The sequence below is a fragment of the Trichechus manatus genome, unplaced genomic scaffold, assembly GCF_000243295.1.
Source record: "Trichechus manatus latirostris isolate Lorelei unplaced genomic scaffold, TriManLat1.0 scaffold00170, whole genome shotgun sequence".
NCBI lineage: Eukaryota > Metazoa > Chordata > Mammalia > Sirenia > Trichechidae > Trichechus > Trichechus manatus.
This window is the reverse complement of record NW_004444106.1, coordinates 4,238,442-4,256,078: the sequence shown is the minus strand read 5'-3', so window position 1 is coordinate 4,256,078 and position 17,637 is coordinate 4,238,442. Positions and strand designations below refer to the sequence as shown.

Here is a 17,637-nt window from a genome sequence, read left to right as displayed (position 1 = left end):
GGGACGAGAGGCTGGGATTCCCATCCTACCTCCCGTAATGGTGTCGTTCCCCGGTCCACCGAAGCCACAGGTTCTGCGTCACTAGAGCGGAAAGTAAAATTGAGAAGGAAAACAATGCCATTTAAACAACCTGACTTCCTCCCCTTTACTTGGAGTGGAGGCAGGGGGCGGGGCCTCAGGTGTCTGGAATGGGTCGCCGAGGCAACAGTTGCTAGTGTCTGATTGGCCGTGGAACTTGCGTCTTCCACCACCCCCCGCCCGCCGCAACGATCTGCGCCCTAATTTAGTAATACGCTATTCGAAGTAGGTTCGTACCTTTCTGCAAGCCGGCAATCCTTACCTATCTTTAATTTGGGACCCTTCGGTTTTTCAGCCCAACCCTCCTCACTCCCCGTACCCCCTCCCCAAACACTCCCACCACCTTATCACTTACCTAACCACTTGCTGCAGTCAGTTCACAGGGCCGAAATCTACGTCAAAACCGCCAGTCGCAGGGATCAGAGGCTCCCAGGACTACAACTCCCAGAAAGCCCCGCGCAGTCCAAGCCTGTTAGCCAATCTAGCCGCGTGTCTCTTTCTAGCGTCGGTCCTGCGGACCTATCAGAATGCGGTAGGGCAAGGAGGCGTGGCCTCGGCACTTAGGCCTGAAAGATTCGCGTGGTGTGGAGCGGGTTCCCCTCTGGCTGCGGAGAGTCGGGTCAGAAGTCCCGCGTTCATGCGGGTATAGTGGAATCATTTTTGCAGGGGTCTTTTAGCCAAGAGGTTTCCCATCCTTAATAATTTCTTATCCTCATATGGTGCTTTACGTTTTTCCAAGTCCTTTGCCGTTTACATAGATGTTCGATAGACAGGACAGAGTTACTATCGCCACTCTTACACATCACGAAAATGAGGCTCAGAGAAACAAATGCTGTGGAATTTCAGCATCTGCAGACAGATGAGATGGCAATTACGAGTTGTTTTTGTTGTTAGGTGCCGTTGAGTCGGTTTTGACTCAGAGCGACCCTTATGTACAACAGAAAGGAAACTGGCCGGGTCCTGCGCCATCCTTAAATCGTTATGTTTGGGCCCTTTGTTGCAGCCACTGTCAATCCATCTAGTTGAGGGTCTTCCTTTTTTTCGCTGCCCCTCTACTTTACCAAGCTTGATGTCCTTCTCCAGGGACTGGTCCCTCCTGATGACATGTCCAAAGTATGTGAGATGAACTCTTGCCATCCTTGCTTCTAAGGAGCATTCTGGCTGTACTTCTTCCAAGACAGATTGTTCTTCAGGCAGTCCATAGTATTATTCAGTATTCTTCGCCAACACAAGTCTCTTTTTGAGGTGCCTAAAATCATACATTTTAGGTAGCTTCCTATCTAGGACCAAACCCCTGGTAAATGTGTTTTTGTTGTTAGTTGCCCTGGAGGTTGCTCCCTACGCTTGGCGACCTTATGTATAATAGAATGAAACTATTGCCTTGACCTGCACCATCTTCATGATCATTGGTATGTTCCAGTCCATTGTTTTGGCTATTGTGTTAATTTATCTCATTGCAGGTTTCCCTCCTTTTCACTGACCCTCCACTTTACCAACCATGATGTCCTTTTCTATCGACTGGTTTTTCCCCTGGTGATGTGTCCAAAGTGAGAAAGCCGAAGTCTTGCCATCCTAGGTTGTAAGGAGCATTCTGGTTTTATTTCTTCTAAGACTGGTTTGTTCATTCTTGTATTTTTTGTGTTAGTGAATTGGCATGATAGCATTAAAAAAAAAAAAATCTACGAGGGGTATGGTGATAGAATTCTGACACTGGGCTTAATTTTGATGCTCTTATTGCATTAAATTAGTTGTTTAACGTATATAAAATTTGTCTAAGTATTACCTACTTTTTTCTAATATACCTCCTTTTAAGTGACTTATAAATGCTCTTTTCATTAATTTTTTTTTAAATTTAGGGACAAATATAAGACCACTATTATAAGAACTCAAGAAAATGTTTAAACACAGACGAAACCATTCTTTGATGGTTATGAGGGTAGGGAGGGAGAGAGAGGGTTATTCACTAACTAGAGAGTAGACTAGAATTATCTTAGGTGAAGGGAAGGACAGCACACTTTACAGGGGAAGTCAGCACAACTGGACTAAACCAAAGCTAAGAAGTTTCCTGAATACAACCAAATACTTTGAGGGACAGAGGAGCAGGGGCGGGAGTCTGGAGACCATGATTTCAGGGGACATCTAGGTCAACTGGCATAACAAAGTTTATTAAGAAATGTTCTGCATCCTACTTTGGTGAGTGGCGTCTGGGGTCTTAAAAGCTAGCAAAAGGCCATCTAAGATGCATCAATTGGCCCCAACCCACCTGGAGTAAAGGAGAATGAAGAACACCAAAGACACAAGGAAAGTATTAGCCCAAGAGACGGAAAGGGCCACATAAACCAGAGACTGCATCATCCTGAGACCAGAAGAACTAGATGGTGCCTGGCTACCACCAATGACTGCCCTGTCAGGGAACACACAGAGAATCCCTGACGGAACAGGAGAAAAGTGGGGTGCAGAACTCCAATTCTAGTAAGAAGACCAGAATTAATGGTCTGACTGAGACTGGAGGAATCCCAGAAAGCATGGGCCCTCGACTCTCTGTCAACTCAGAACTAAAACAATTCCCGGGGCCAACTCTTCAGTCAAAGATTAGACTGTACTATGGGACATAAAATGATACTCGTGAAGAGTGTGCTTCTTAGCTCAAGTAGATACATGAGACTAAATGCGCAGCTTTTGTCCGAAGGTGAGATGAGAAGGCAGAGAGGGTCAGTAGCTGGTTGAATGGACACAGGAAATGAGGGGTGGAAAGGAGGAGTGTGCTGTAACAGTATAAGGAGAGTAATTAGTATGTGTAAATTCTTCTATGAGAGACTAACTTGAATTGTAAACTTTCACTTAAAGTACAATAAAAATAAAAAATAAATTTCATTTATTTCTTAACTAGATAATGCAGTGCACGATTCAATATTCAAGAGCATACAGAAGTCTCTCCCATCCTTGTTTTCAACCACCCCCTTTCTCTCCCTAGAAATAGCCTAGATGACTAGTTTCTTATATACCTAACCAGATATATTCCATGGATATTCAAGCAAATGTTATATTTTATGTGTAAATAGTAGCACAATTTATATCCTTTCTCTCTCTTATTATTTTCACTTAATAAATCTTGGAGATTTTTCCCTATCAATAGATAAAGAGTTTTCTTGTTCTTCCTGTCTTCAGGGTATACCATTATCTGAGTATACTATATTTAATCCTTACTGATGGGCATTGGCTAAGAGCACTGGTGGCACAGTGGTTAAGTGCTCAACTGCAATCAAAAGGTTGATGGTTTGAACATACCAGCCACATCATGGAAGAAACTGCCCTATGGGGCGTTCTCCTCTGTCCTATAGGGTCGCTATGAGTCGGAATCAACTTGATGGCAATGGATTTGGTTTTGGTTCTGGTCCTGGTTCTGGTGAGCATTGAGGCCCCTGGGTGGTACAGCCTGTTTATGATCAGTTACTAACCTATTTGAATCCACTCAGCAGTGCCATAGAAGAAAGGCCTGACAATCTACTTCTGTAAGATTACAGGCATTGAAAACTATGGAGTACAGTTCTACTGTGACACACATGGAGTCATCATAAGTCAGAATCAACTTGACGGCAAGAGGTTTTGTTTTGCTTTGGTGGGCATTAAAGTTATTTCTTTTTTCCTTTTTGTGCTTGTGGTGCGATGGATCGCTTTTGTGTGGCTTTCTCACCATGGTCTTATAACTCCCACCCAAGTGATTGGGTGGGACTGTGCAAATAAGATAACTGTGGACCACCAAAGGGATTGGTCAGTTTGCCTTAAAAGAGAGCCAATCCCAGAGCAGAGAGAGGATCCCACCACCACCGAAGAAGAATGGCCAGGACAGAGAGTGCGTCTTTTGGACCCGGGATCCCTGTGCTGAGAAGCTCCTGGACCCAGGAGACAGAGTGAACTGTAACCCTGAAGATGGTGAGAAGTGGTGGCACAGAAACAGCAGCAGGAGAGACCAGCAGGAGATGGTGCAGTAGGCTTCCTGGCCCATGAAGTAAGAAAGCCGAGTGCCAGTAAGAAAGCTGAGTGCCTTTGGGACAAGGCTTACTGGTGGAGTGGGGTGCCTCTGGGCACTTATCCACAGGGGCTAAAAGAGCTTTGTAACACTTGCCTGAGCAGGGTCGAGGCCTAGGGCCAGAGAGAGGGGTGCCTGCGAGCACAGCTGAAAAGAGGCTGTCCTGATGGAAGAACTGTATCCTGACTGCTCCTGAGCTTGAATTATAACCCGTTACTTCCCTAATAAACCCCATAATTGTTAAGTATTGTCTGTGAGTTATGTGTGGCCATTTCAATGAATTATAGAACCCAGCAGAGAAGTAGAGAGTGCCACGGGAGGGACGTTTGGTGTCAGAATTGGTAAAGATGGTGGAGAGAGGAGGCATGTCTTACTTCTGCCTCATAGGAATCAGCCTTGGGCTGTTGATCCTGATTCTCTTTCCCCCTTGTGAAGTTAGAGGAGGTCAGACACCGACTCCATGCCGGTTTTACAGGGCTATAACAAGCAATGCTGCAGTATGTAAATAATCCTGTATATATGTCATTTTAGACATGCGCTCGTGTATGTGTAGGATAAATTCTTAGAAGTTGCTGAGTCAAAGGGTAAGATATATACTATATATGTATGTATATATTTATTTATTTGTATCTTAAGTAGATGATACACTGCATGTAAAGGCTAAGATATATATATATCTTTGTTGTTCTCAGTACCATCGAATCAGTTCTGACTCATAGTGACCCTATAGGACAGAGTAGAACTGTGCCACCAGGGCCCCAATCTATATATATATAGGTAGATCTATGTCTATAAAGATATATATGGAGCCCTGGTGGCGCAGTGGTTAAGAGCTTGGCTGCTAACCAAAGGGTTTGCAGTTCGAATTCACCAGCTGCTCCTTGGAAACCCTATGGGGCAGTTCTACTCTGTCCTATAGGGTAGCTATGAGTAGGAATTGACTTGACGGCAATAGGTTTTTATGGGTTTATATATAGATATATATTGATCTATGTATATAGGTCTATATCTATAAAGATATAGCCTTTAAATCATGCAATGTATTATCTGCTTAATACACACACACACACACACACACACACACACACACACACATACATATGTACATATCTTACCCTTTGACTCAGCAACTTCACTTCTAAGAATTTATCCTATGCTTATGGGGCCCTGGTGGTACACTGGTTAACTGTGTGGCTGCTATCCAAAAGGTCGGCAGTTTGAATCCACCAGCTGCTCCTTGGAAACCCTATGGGGCAGTTCTATAGTCCTATAGGGTCGCTATGAGTCATTATCAACTTGATGGCAATGAGTTTAGTTTTTATATATACATGTATATATATAGTATATATATGACATATATATATTCATTCTTTGATCTAACTAGATAAATGTCCTAGATAACATAATGTTTTAGTTATCTAGTGCTAGTATAACAGAAATACCACAAATGGGTGGCTTTAACAAACAGAAATTTATTTTCTCACAGTTTAGGAGGCTAGAAGTCCAAATTCAGGGTGCTGTTTCTAGGGGAAGTCTTTCTCTCTCTGTTAGCTCTGGAGGAAGGTCCTTGTCTCTTTTACCTTCTGCTCCTGGGCAATCTTCATGTCGCTTAGCATCTCTCTTCCCCCATCTCTGCTCTCTCTCTTGCTTGTTTAATGCCCTGTTACTGCCTAATCAAAACAGACCACAATGATAGAGACTATTATGCCCTCTTAATTGGTAAAGCCTGAAACAGGGCTTGACTAACTTGGCTTTGCACAACTTTTGGTTAAATAATAAGTTTATAATTTAAACTTTAGCCCATAGATATGTCATATGGAATTCTGACCTACCTGGGACTTTGTGTTCATAAATCAGGACATTAATTGTATTCATTTAAGTAGACAATGATTTTATCTAGAACATAAATTATTGTTGTTGTTAGGTCCCATTGAGTTGGTTCCAACTCATAGCAACCCTATGTACAACAGAACGAAACACTATCCGGTCCTGTGCCATCCTCACAATCGTTGCTATGTTTGAGCGCACTGTTGCAGCCACTATGTCAATCAATCTCGTTGAGGGTTTTCCTTTCTTTTTTTTTTTTTGCTGACCTTCTACTTTACCGAGCATGATGTCCTTCTCCAGGGACTGGTCCCTCTTGATAATGTGTCCAAAGTGCGTGAGATGAAGTCTTGCCATCCTTGCTTCTAAGGAGCATTCTGGCTGTATTTCTTCCAAGACAGATTTGTTTCTACTTCTGGCAGTCCTTGGTATATTCAAGATTCTTCACCAACACCAAAATTTAAAGGCATCAATTCTTCTTCAGTCTTACTTTTTCATTGTCCAGCTTTCTTATGTATATGAGGCAACTGAAAATACCATGGCTTGGGTCAGGCATACTTTAGTCCTCAAAGTGCCATCTTTGCTTTTGAACACTTTAAAGAGGTCTTTTGCAGCAGATTTGCCCAATGCAATATGTCATTTCATTTCTTGACTGCTGCTTCCCTGTGTACTGATTGTGGATCCAAGTAAAACAAAATCCTTGACAACTTCAATATTTTCTCCATTTATCATGATGTTGCTCTAGAATGTATAACTTAGGTAATTCTTCACTTATTAAGTAATGCAAATGATTTAATGTTAATGCTAAACTAATGTATATTATTCTTTATTTCAATTAGATGATTTATTTTCCGGAATATTGTTGAAACATAAATGGATATAAAACATGTAAAAGATGTTTATTGTATTTTTATTCTATGTTAGGTTTTTTGAAGCAAGGAAAAAAATCTTCCACCATTAAGTAGCTAGATTATTACCTGCTTCTGACTTCACTGAAGACATGGAATCAAAAGGTTCATCTATCTCCATGATACTTAAATACATCTTTGGTACTGTATATTTTCAAATATCTTGTGATTAAGAGTTATAGTCACGTATAATAGGGTCAAAATCAAATCATCATAAAATACTTAAAAATGAAGTGAAAACATGACCAAAATTACAATTTATCACTTACTTCTGTTGCAAACCAAATTAAGCCTGTTTCAAAAGCATGGAGGCATGATGCCTGCCTGAGGTGCCTCATCCCTCCCACAATTTCCTCTGGGTGCAACTCTGCATCTCCTCTCTCACAAAACTTATAATGGTACAAGGGAACTGCAATATAAATAAGGAAAGAATTTAAAATATGCTATAGTTATTATATAGGTACACAATATTTCAATTCCTGGAGCCTTGTTTTTCACCAATGCCCTCAGTGCAGCTTGGACTTCTTCCTTCAATACCATCGCTTTTTTATCATATGCTACCTCCTGAAATGGTTGAACATCGATCAATGGTTTGGTAGAGTAACTCGCTGTGTATACCTTCCATCTTCTTATGTTTCCTGCATCGTGCAATATTTTGCCCATAGAATCCTTCAAAATTGCAACTTGAGGCTTGAATTTTTCCTTCAGTTCTTCAGTTTGTCTCTCTTAGAGTACCTCTGGAAGGAAATGCATAAAACCGGTCACAATGAGGTGTGGGAACAGCATCAGAGGTGGGAGAGGATTTACTCTTTATGGCATGCTCTTCACTTTCGGATCTTTAACATTTGAATTATGTGTAAGTTTTACCTATTCAAAATAATTAATGCCCCCACTTAACCATTTGCTTTGCAGTTTGAGAGAAAAATGTATCTTTGTCCTACTTATGTCCATTATTTTTCACTTTCAGTTTTTTTTTTTTTTTTCATTTTATCCTGAAGACCTGATTAGTGTGACAGGGACAACTGAACTATCCACACATCAGGTACTTTGAGGGAAAAAAAAAAAAAACTGTTAAATTATTTTATTTCTAGTAGAATAACAGATAGATAAATTTTATGCACCTTTTTTAAAGGTTTACAATTTTATCATTTCAAAAGATAGCTAATTTCTTTCCCCAAAACCATAACATCATAGAGATTTGTGCTGGAAGGTGCATGCAGAGTCCATAACAAAGCTTTTGTCTTCCAGAAAAGCAACAGGTATACTGTACTGCCAGTAAATCCAGTATCAAGATCTAAGACTTACTGAATTCACAAGGGAGATAGTGGTTATTTGCATTACTGTGACAGCTTCTATTACTTCTTCTCAGGTTTCCTTTCCCTTCCAGCCCTGGCCGTGGTTTACTGTGATAAAATCCCACAGACTTTGGACTCAGGCATGTGATTTGGTTTGGCCAATGGAATGTGAGTGTGCATATGTCATGACTGACTGGAGACTGGCCATGTGCTTGCATGGTCCGGTTTGCTGCTCCTGTGTTACATCATGAGAAGAGCATGCCCTGGATACCTCCCACTGCTTCAATCTGGGTCCTGGAATGAGACATGTAAGTACCCCTGAATCTGACCCATAGCCTGAAGTGGAGTCACCTTAGCCAATCTGCTGACCTATGAATTAAAAGTATTTTGTTGTAATCCACTGAGATTTTGAGGTTATTACAGCAGGAACTAATTTACATTAAAAAATAATCTTTACCTTAAAAAAGATTTTGCTTCAATGTTTGTGTAACAATCTGTCTCTGTCTCATCTATACACTTTATCTAATTTGGGTCTAATATTTTCCTGGGAGATAAAAATCTAACTCCCTTTATTGCAGCATAAACTCCATGAGGTTTAGTCCCAGTTGACCAAAAACAAAATTTACCAAATTTTATTCACAGTATTTTAAAGAAATACATGCATCTATTTCATAAGTAAGAGACAACTATTGATTACTTTATTCTCTGTGGGAAACTTTAGTTAGAAGTCCTACTCATTGGTCTGATTGATGAAAAATTCCATAAATTAAGGTACGTCTTGCATTCTTATTAGTTTTCCATCATCTATTTTGAAATATGTATAGGGAGTAAGATTTCAATGGCTCTTTCAGTTACTCACTTTAGTGCTTCTCAAACTTCTGTGATGAAAGACTAGTTTTTCATTTTCTAAACTGTATAATATAAAAAAAAAATGAATCACTAGAAAGAAATATTGGATGTTTCTCTAATTTTCAGTTATGAGATTCAACAAGCATAAATTACTCTGTGAAATTGTTATACACGTTTCTGAAAGATTACACTCCATTTCAGTACTTACCTTTACTGGTAACAAACAGTTCTAGGACCAGTACAGGAGAGTAGACCACACTTTAAGTAACCCTGATATATTTCAATTGTCCTTCATTGTTGGTTCGTCCTTTTGAGACTGAATTTCACTGTGTACTTATGTTTGGGGGTTTCAACTCTTCTATTTAAAAAAAAAAAACCTGTTTCCAGCAAGTCAATTCAGACTCATGGTGACCCCACGTTACAGCTGCTGGGTAGGGGTGGGTTTGAACCACCAACCTTTTGGTTGACAGTGGAGCACAAACTGTTTGTACCACCCAGGGACCCTTAACTCTTCTCTATACTTTATCTAATTTCGCTGTAATATTTTCCTGGAAGATAAAAATCCAACCTCCCATATTTCAGAATAAATCCCATGAAGTCAGAATTACAACCATACCTTGTGTGATCCACATTTTTATGTATCATATCCAAATTAATTAGGTGTGCCTAAGAATTTGGACTGTCTGCAGAACATGGGACAATTTCACAGAGGAAGAGGAGAGGCAGTGGAGCTTTCTCCCGCAAATCCTTCCTGATCTCCTGATTTTCTCTTTCCTAGGTAACCAGTGCTCCACCCTCCTACCCCCCAACTTCACGCAAGTACCATAAGGGCACGAACCACGTCCTATTCCTCTACTATAGCCTCAACAGCGATGGATGCTCAGTAAATATTTCTTGGGCAACTGATGACTGAAGACTCACTGTGTGCCCTGCACTGTGCTAGGGAGGTGTTGTGGAATATACCAACAATACATAAAATTCGACTTACAGCTTTTCTGGGAGTAAAAGCCCAGTAGGTAGTCAGATATGTTTCTTGAATGAATGAATGAACGAACCAGGCTACTTTAGCCAAAAAATATTAGAATAAAGGAACACTGTAGCAGTAGAAAGCCCTGAGTGTTGAAGTTTGAAAATGGGCATGTTGGTCTCATTCACCACGTAACCAGCGGCTTGACGCTGGGGAAGACACAAGCGTTTTGAGCCTCAATTTACTCACCTTTGTTAGGATCAAAAGTGATAGCCTCTGACGTACGTGGAAGCGCTTAGTTAAACAAATTATTTTTCCTCCCAACCCTAAAATTAGCCAGTCATTTTCTTGAGCTGCAAGAACCACCCCAGGACAGGCTGCCGCCAGTGCGGCAAGTATGGTAAATCAACGATGTGCATCTCACGCCTCCGGGATGCCTAGAGAGGCCGGGTAAATGCCCAGGGAGTCGACACCACAGAGAATTGATGACGCACTTCCGGCCTGAGTTACTTTTTGGTCACGTGAGTAAAGGGTTTCTAGGCGGAACAGAGGTAGAAAGGAGTCCAGGAAAGGAGCCAGGGAGGGTGGGGCCCTGTGTTTGGTACAGGACAACACTGCATTTGTGTTCTGGGGAGGTCCGATGAGTTACTTGGCTTTTTTGCAGGATTTGTTGTTTTCTCACTTAAAGGCAGAACTGGACAGCCAGCACATGCCAAAGAAAAATGAGTTCGATCTTGACCGCCCAGAGGCGCGGGAATGACGCTGGGGCAGGGGACAGGAGCATGGCTGCGAGGTCCGCTACGCCCCTGCGTGATGGACTTTTGATAGTGAAAGTGGAGGAAGACCCACCCGGAAGTCAGGAATCCGACCAGCCCGGGGACCATGAGGACCCAGAAACTTTTCGACAGCTGTTCAGGCAGTTTCGTTACCAGGAAGTGGCTGGACCTGTAGAGGCGCTGAGCCGGCTTAGGGATCTTTGTCGTCAGTGGCTGAGGCCTGAGATGCGCACCAAGGAGCAGATCTTGGAGCTGCTGGTGCTGGAGCAGTTCCTGAACATCCTGCCCGAGGAGACCCAGGCCTGGGTGCGGGAGCACTCTCCGGAGAATTGGGAGGAGGCTGCGGCTGTGGTGCAGGCTTTTCAGAGAGCACTTGATGGGACCGCACCGCAGGTGAGAAGTGAAAGACCTCTGGGTGGTGAGAATGTGGACAATAGAGGTGTATGGGATGCTGTGAGCTTCAGATGTTCATTCCTTCCTCCTTACATTTTACTTGAGGATGTGCTTGGAAATTTCCTTTCCATAGGAAAGAGCGACAGATCCATCCAGGAAGTGCTCCCTGAGTTGCAGACCCTGCAGGACAAAACCAACTCGGGATTAGTGTTTACTCATTTTAAGACAAGCTGTTGTTTTACTAGATTATTTGGGAAAGAAGGATGTCAGGGTATTTCTGCTATGGAAAGTGGACTCATGTCTTTAAACTACTTAACGCTAGAACAGCAATTCCTCGCCACTTTGAATGAGGATCCCTTTTACTTTTTTAACAGTTTGGCGACCCCCTCCTGCTCCATACTGACAGTGGAGATAATTAAATATTTAAAACTCATTGCCGTGGAGTTGACTGGATATAGTGTTAAGACACTGGCAGAAATGTGTGATCTTGGTTCATTGCTGTATATCAGTTACTTGGACTTTTCATGGATCATCTTTCATATTTCTCCACATAACTCCATATCACTCCTGCACTAAAACCAATAAATAAATAAAATGGACATTTTGTTATATAGGAATCAACACCACTGAACATTTGATCAGAATTCTCCGATTCTGGGTTTAAAAGTGGGAAGAGAGGAATGTCAGTTGGGTTAAGTGGCAGATTGACTTTATTAGCTGTAGGGTTTCCGTCCTGACACCTGAGGACTCCCAGTACTTTGTTTGAAAAGCATTTCTCTGAAGATTCCCTTTGTGTCTTTTATGTAGTTTCTGAACACTGACCAAATTGAAAGTAAGTGTTCATTTATGTCACTGCAGCATGTTGTTAGGTTTTATTTTTAATTATATGAGTTCCTGGGTGGCACAAAGGCTAAGTGCTGTACTACCAACTGAAGGTTGGTGCTGCAAACCCATGTGGAGGCACCTTGGAAGACAAGCTTGGCGATCTGTTTCCGAAAGGTCACAGCCTTGAAAACCGCATGGAGCAGTTCTACTCTGCATAATTGGGGTTGTCATGAGTTGGAAACGACTCGACGGCAGCTAACAAGAAGAATGAAAGTTAGTGGTGTGTATAATCTAAAAGTTGCTAGTATTTGCCATTAGAATATAGCTTTTTGCAGCAACAATTTTAGACTAATAAAATTTTGTAGCTAAAAAATATCTTAGTGATGCCACCCTCTCATTTTAAAGAGGGCTCTGAAAGAGAAACTGTTCCATGCCTCTCTCCTAGCTTCTGGCACCTCCAGGCATTCTTTAGCTTGCAGCTGCAGCATCACATGGTGTCCTTCCTCTGCCTCCCTGTATCTATGTATTTTTTCCTCTTTTATATAGATACCAGTCATATAGCATTAGTACCTACCCTGTTAACCTAACTTACAACATCTTCAAAGACCCTACTTCCACACAGGGTCACGTTCACAGGTACAGGTGTTAGGACTTCAGCATATCTTTTTGGGGGACACAGTTCAGTCCATAACAGGGTTTTTAATAGGGTCTATGAAGGTACCTTCAGTCTTTCAGTGATTCCTTCTCACCTTCAAACAGCAGAGCCCATCACCCACCATCTCTTGTTTACGTGAGGTTAAAATGTACAGAAAACACTCAAAACCCACTATAATTTGTGAGATATGATACCAGGAATTGTGGAGAGTGCTAATAGGAGTAAAAAGCCCTCCTGGATTCCCTCCTACATATCATATGAGCAGGAATCAGAAGGCCAGCTTCCTCCTTGCATTTCTAGTGGCTTCAGCTGTGTATACCCTTCCTTAGAATTTGGCTTCATGCCACTCCTTCCTAAATTCTAGCTGAAGTTACAGAATGTTAGATTGCTGCAAGTTAGATTACGACTGTAACAGTAAGAATGAAGTTGGAAACCAAGAGTCAACCATGCCTGAATCTCAGTATTTCTTCTCTTAGACTTTTCCCAGCTAGACAATATGGTATAATGATTAAATGCATGAATTCTGAACCCAGTCACCTGGATTTGAATCCTTATTCTCTACTTACTAACCATAGAACCTTAGACAAGTTGAAAAAGTCTTCTAAATTATTCTGATACTTTACCCTTTCCTTCCTAATCCCCCTCCTTTTATTTTAGAAATGGCAGGACTTCAGACGAATGGATGGACTGTATATCCTTCTAGAGATTCTCTACAAATACTGCTGTTTCTCCTAATAGGGCTTTTAATAAACTAGCCAGCCATTAGTTTATAATTATAGATAAAGCAAGTCCCTGGAAAGGAGAGACGCAGTTGCAAATTAAGTGTGGACATCCTACTTGAAAAGTAGCCAGAAGGCTTCATGTCTCTACATGGAAGGAAGATGGCTGACCTAGTGCCTTTAGTCAGGGATAAGACTGTGTCCACTCCAGTACAAAGACAAATGAAGGATCAAAATATCCAAAAATTCTATACCTTAGATCAATGGTTCTCAACTGGGAGTGATTTTCCCCCTAGGGTACATTTGGCAATATTAGAGACATCTTTGGTTATCACACTTTGGGGGTGTGTTCTGGCATTTAGTGGGTAGAGGCTAGGCATGCTGCTAAACATCCTGTTATGTACAGAACATCCCCCCAGTGAGGAGCAGAAAGCAGTGGAAGGACAACGTGATGCTGCAGCTGCAAGCCAAGGAATGCTGGGAAGCCCCAGAAACTAGGAGAGAGGCAGGGAACAGTTTCTGTTTCAGAGCCCTGAGAAAGAGTCAAGATGGCCAATACCCTGATTTGGCCCCCAGAACTATGAGACAATAAATTTATAGCCTCCAGAACTAGGAAAATAAATTTCTGTTCTTACAAGGCGCCTACTTTGTGATATTTGTTACAGCAGCCCTAGGGCACCAATATAGGCCCCTTCCCTGTCAGTGAGCAAGGGTCAGTTTGTGACCCATCACTGGGAGCTGGACAACCATCTACTTCACCAGTTTTGGAACTTCCTTTTCTAATAATTGTGGCTTTTAACTTTTGTGAAAAGTCAACCTACATTCAAAGAAGCCATCTCAGAAGATCATCTTGTTTGCCACATCCTAAGACTAGTAGTAGTGTTATCCTGGGACTGTTGGTACTGAATAGGGATCTTGTGTTGTTTCAGGGGTTGGTGACATTCAAGGATGTGGCTTCGTCTTTAACCTGGGAGGAGTGGGTGCATCTGGACCCAGCTCAGAGGATCTTCTCCAGGGAGAGTACACAGAAAGATTATGGGAATACAATCTTGCTGAGTAAGTACTGTTACTTGCTTAATTATAACTGTGCTTAGTTTATGAAGGGCTTGGGTCACTATTTTGGAGTTTGATCCCAGAACCAGTCTGACATTCACAGACACAGGGTGAGAGCTTTAGAGTCTCTTGTAGCCCAAGCAGGACTTTCTGTTTTGTATTGCTAGGTGATAGATTCAGTTTTTCATTTTGGTTCTTTTTTTTTTTTTTTGTGGTAAATAACAAAACATTTGCCATTTCAGCATTTTTTACATGTACAATTCAATGGCGTTAATCATGTTCATTTTTTTTCAACATTATACAAATGGCCAACAAGCACATGAAAAGATGTTCAGCATCGTTAGTCATTAGGGAAATGCAAACGAAAACCACAGTGAGCTATCACTTCACATCTACTAAGATGGCTATGATTATACCACTCTCTGTTATCAAAATTTTCCATCTGCTAAACAGCAGCTCAGTGTCCTGTAAGTAATGAGTCCCTCTTTCCCCCTCCCTTGTGCCTATACCTGGTAACCACTAATAAACTATACAGATGTTTTATGTCTTACATTTAGGTCTTTGATTGATTTGAGTTACTTTTCTTACATGGTGTGAGTTATGGGTCCAAGGTTATTCTTTTGTTTGTGGAAATCCAGTTGTGCCAGCGCTATTTATTAAAGAAACTATTCTTTTCCCATTGGATGGATTTAACACCTTCTCAAAGATCAGTTGACCAGAGATGTGCAAGTTTATTTCTGGACTCTCTATTCCATTTGTTTATATGTCTTATCATTATACCAGCACCAGGCAGTTTTGATTACTGTAGCTTTCCTTTTTTGTATAGTTATCAGATGTTTTCTTTGTGGTTTTCATGGGGATTACATTTAACATCCCAAGTTTATAACAACTAGTTTAAATTGACACCGACATAACTTCAGTAATATACAAACACTCTGTTCCTGTATTGCTCCTGCTTCCTTTATGTTGTTTTTATCATAAATGACATCTTTATACATTGTATGCCCAAAAACATAAATTGATAACTTTTAATGCATTTATCTTTTAAATCATGTAGGACATAACATGTAGAGTTACAAATGAAAAATACGATAAAGCTCGCCTTTATATTTGCCCATGAAATTACCTTTACCAGAAATTTTTTTTCTTTGTACAACTTCAAACTGTTGTTTAGTGTCCTTTCCTTTTAATATGAAGGATTCCCTTTAGCATTTTTTATAGGTCAGATGTCTTAGTCATCTCATGCTGCTGTTACAAATACCACAAGTGGGTGGCTTTAAAGCACAGAAATTTATTTTCTCCATTATTCTGGAGGCTAAAAGTCCAAATCAGAGTCTCGGCAGTGCTAATTCCTTCCTTGTTAGTAGCCCTGGGTGTTCTTGGTTCTTCGGTAATCCGCACATGGGCTTCTGTCTTCCCCAGTGTGTGCATGCGCCTGTGTCTATTCTGCTCTTTTTATAACTCAGAAGTAATTAGGTTCAGGATACACCGTACACTGATATAGCCTCATTAATAGAATAAAGAAGACCTTATTTTCAAATAAGAGTATGTTCACAGTTATAGGGGTTAGGAGTCCAGCACATATTTTGGGGGAACACAGTTCAATCCATAACAGCAGGTCTTGTAGTCATGAACTCCCTCAGCCTTTGTTTATGTGGGAATATATTAATTTCACCCTCATTTTTGGAGGACAGGTTTGCTGGTTATAGAATTCTTGGTTGACAATTCTTTTCATACTTTAAATATGTCTTCCGACTGCCTTCTGGCCTCCTTGGTTTCTGAGGAGAAATGAGCATTTAATCTAATTGACAATCCCTTGTGTGTGGCTGCTTTCAAGATTCTCTATCTTTGGTTTTTGAGAGTTTGATTATAATGTTCTTGATGTTGATCTCTTTAGGTTTATCTTGCTTGCAATTCCTTGACCTTTTAGGATGTGTAGGTTCATGTCTTTTGTCAAATTTTGGATGTTTTTGGCCATTATTTTTTCATACATGCTTTCTATCTCTTTCTTCTGGGATTCCCATAATGCATATGGTGGTTGGCTTGAGGGTGTCCCACAAGTTTCTTAGGCTCTGTTCACTCTTCCTCATTCATTTTGCTCCTGTTATTGTTGTTATGTTGTTGTGAGGTGTCGTCAAGATGATTCCAACTCATAGTGACCCTGTGTACAACAGAATGAAATAGTGCTTGGTCCTGCATCATCTACACAGTCATTGCAATCTCACTGAGGATATTCCTTTTTTTCACTGACTCTCTACTTTACCAAGCACGATGTCCTTCTTCAGGGACTGGTCCCTCCTGATAACATGTCCAAAGTATGTGAGACGAAGTCTCTCCATTCTTACTTCTAAGGAGCATTCTGGCTGTACTTCTTCCAAGACAGATTTATTCGTTCTGCTTGTAGCCCATGGTATACTCAATATTCTTTGCCAACACCATAATTTTAAGGCATCAGTTCTTCTTTGGTCTTCCTCATCTATCGTCCAGTTTTGTATGCATATAGGGTGATTGAAAATACCATGGCTTGGGTCAGGTGCACCTTAGTCCTCAAAATGACATCTCTGCATTTAACATTTTAAAGCACTGTTTTGTAGATTTGCCCAATGCAGTACATCATTTGAGTTCTTGACTGCTACTTCCATGGGTGTTGATTGTGGATCCAAGTAAGATGAAATCCTTGACAGCTTTCAATATTTTCTCCGTTTATCATGATGTTGCTTATTAGTTTAGCTGTGAGGGTTTTTGTTTTCTTTATGTGGAGTTGTAATCCATTCTGAAGACTGTAGTCCTTTATCTTCATCTGTAAGTGCTGCAACTCTTCACTTTCAACAAGCAAGGCTGTGACGTCTGCATACCGCAGGTTGTTAATGAGTCTTCCTCCAATCCTAATGCCGAATTCTTCATATAGTACAGCTTCTTGGATTATTTGCTCCGTATACAGATTAAATAAGTATGGTGAAAGGATATGACCCTTACCTGATTTTAAACCTGATTTTGCTCCTAAGACATGATGATTTTAATTGTTCGGTCTTTACCTTCACTGATTCGTTCTGCCAACTCAGATTGGCTGTTGAACCCTCTCAGCGAATTTTTCATTTCCGTTATTGTAGTTCTCAGCTTCTGTGTTTATGTTTGGTTCCTTTTTATAATTTCTGTGTATTGATAGTCTTGGTTTTTGTTCTTTGTGCTTTTCTTTAGCGCCTTGTGTAAATTTAATACTGTTCCTTTAAAGTCTTTTTCTAGTTAAGTCCAGTTTTTCTCTAGT

At 40.9% G+C, this 17,637-nt stretch overlaps 2 protein-coding genes and 1 long non-coding RNA gene across 5 annotated transcripts in view; 1 reads left to right on the top strand and 2 right to left on the bottom strand.

The window, feature by feature from the left end:
- Positions 1–7,474: 7,474 nt before the first annotated feature.
- LOC111822398 (uncharacterized) lies at positions 7,475–10,379 on the bottom strand. Its single transcript, XR_002825673.1, has 2 exons — positions 10,201–10,379; positions 7,475–7,577 (listed from the first exon to the last, which is right to left on the bottom strand). It is a non-coding gene; the product is annotated as an uncharacterized LOC111822398 (long non-coding RNA).
- Positions 10,380–10,485: 106 nt separating this feature from the next.
- Positions 10,486–17,637, top strand: part of ZNF394 (zinc finger protein 394) — an 11,409-nt gene continuing 4,257 nt past the window's right edge. Inside the window, exons 1-2 of one of the 3 annotated variants that reach the window (XM_023741061.1) lie at positions 10,486–11,120; positions 14,249–14,375. In XM_023741061.1, coding sequence (XP_023596829.1) covers positions 10,674–11,120; positions 14,249–14,375 — 574 coding nt within the window. In that variant the 5' untranslated portion in view covers positions 10,486–10,673. Of the gene's footprint in view, positions 11,121–11,159; positions 14,376–17,637 lie in introns of those variants that run through there. The other 2 variants (XM_012558460.2, XM_023741060.1) reach the window with 2 other exon arrangements.
- Positions 11,055–17,637, bottom strand: part of LOC105756785 (zinc finger protein 789) — a 224,699-nt gene continuing 218,116 nt past the window's right edge. Inside the window, exon 4 of the mRNA XM_023741067.1 lies at positions 11,055–11,300. Within this exon, the coding sequence (XP_023596835.1) occupies positions 11,188–11,300 (113 nt within the window). The 3' untranslated portion in view covers positions 11,055–11,187. The remainder of the gene's footprint in view (positions 11,301–17,637) is intronic.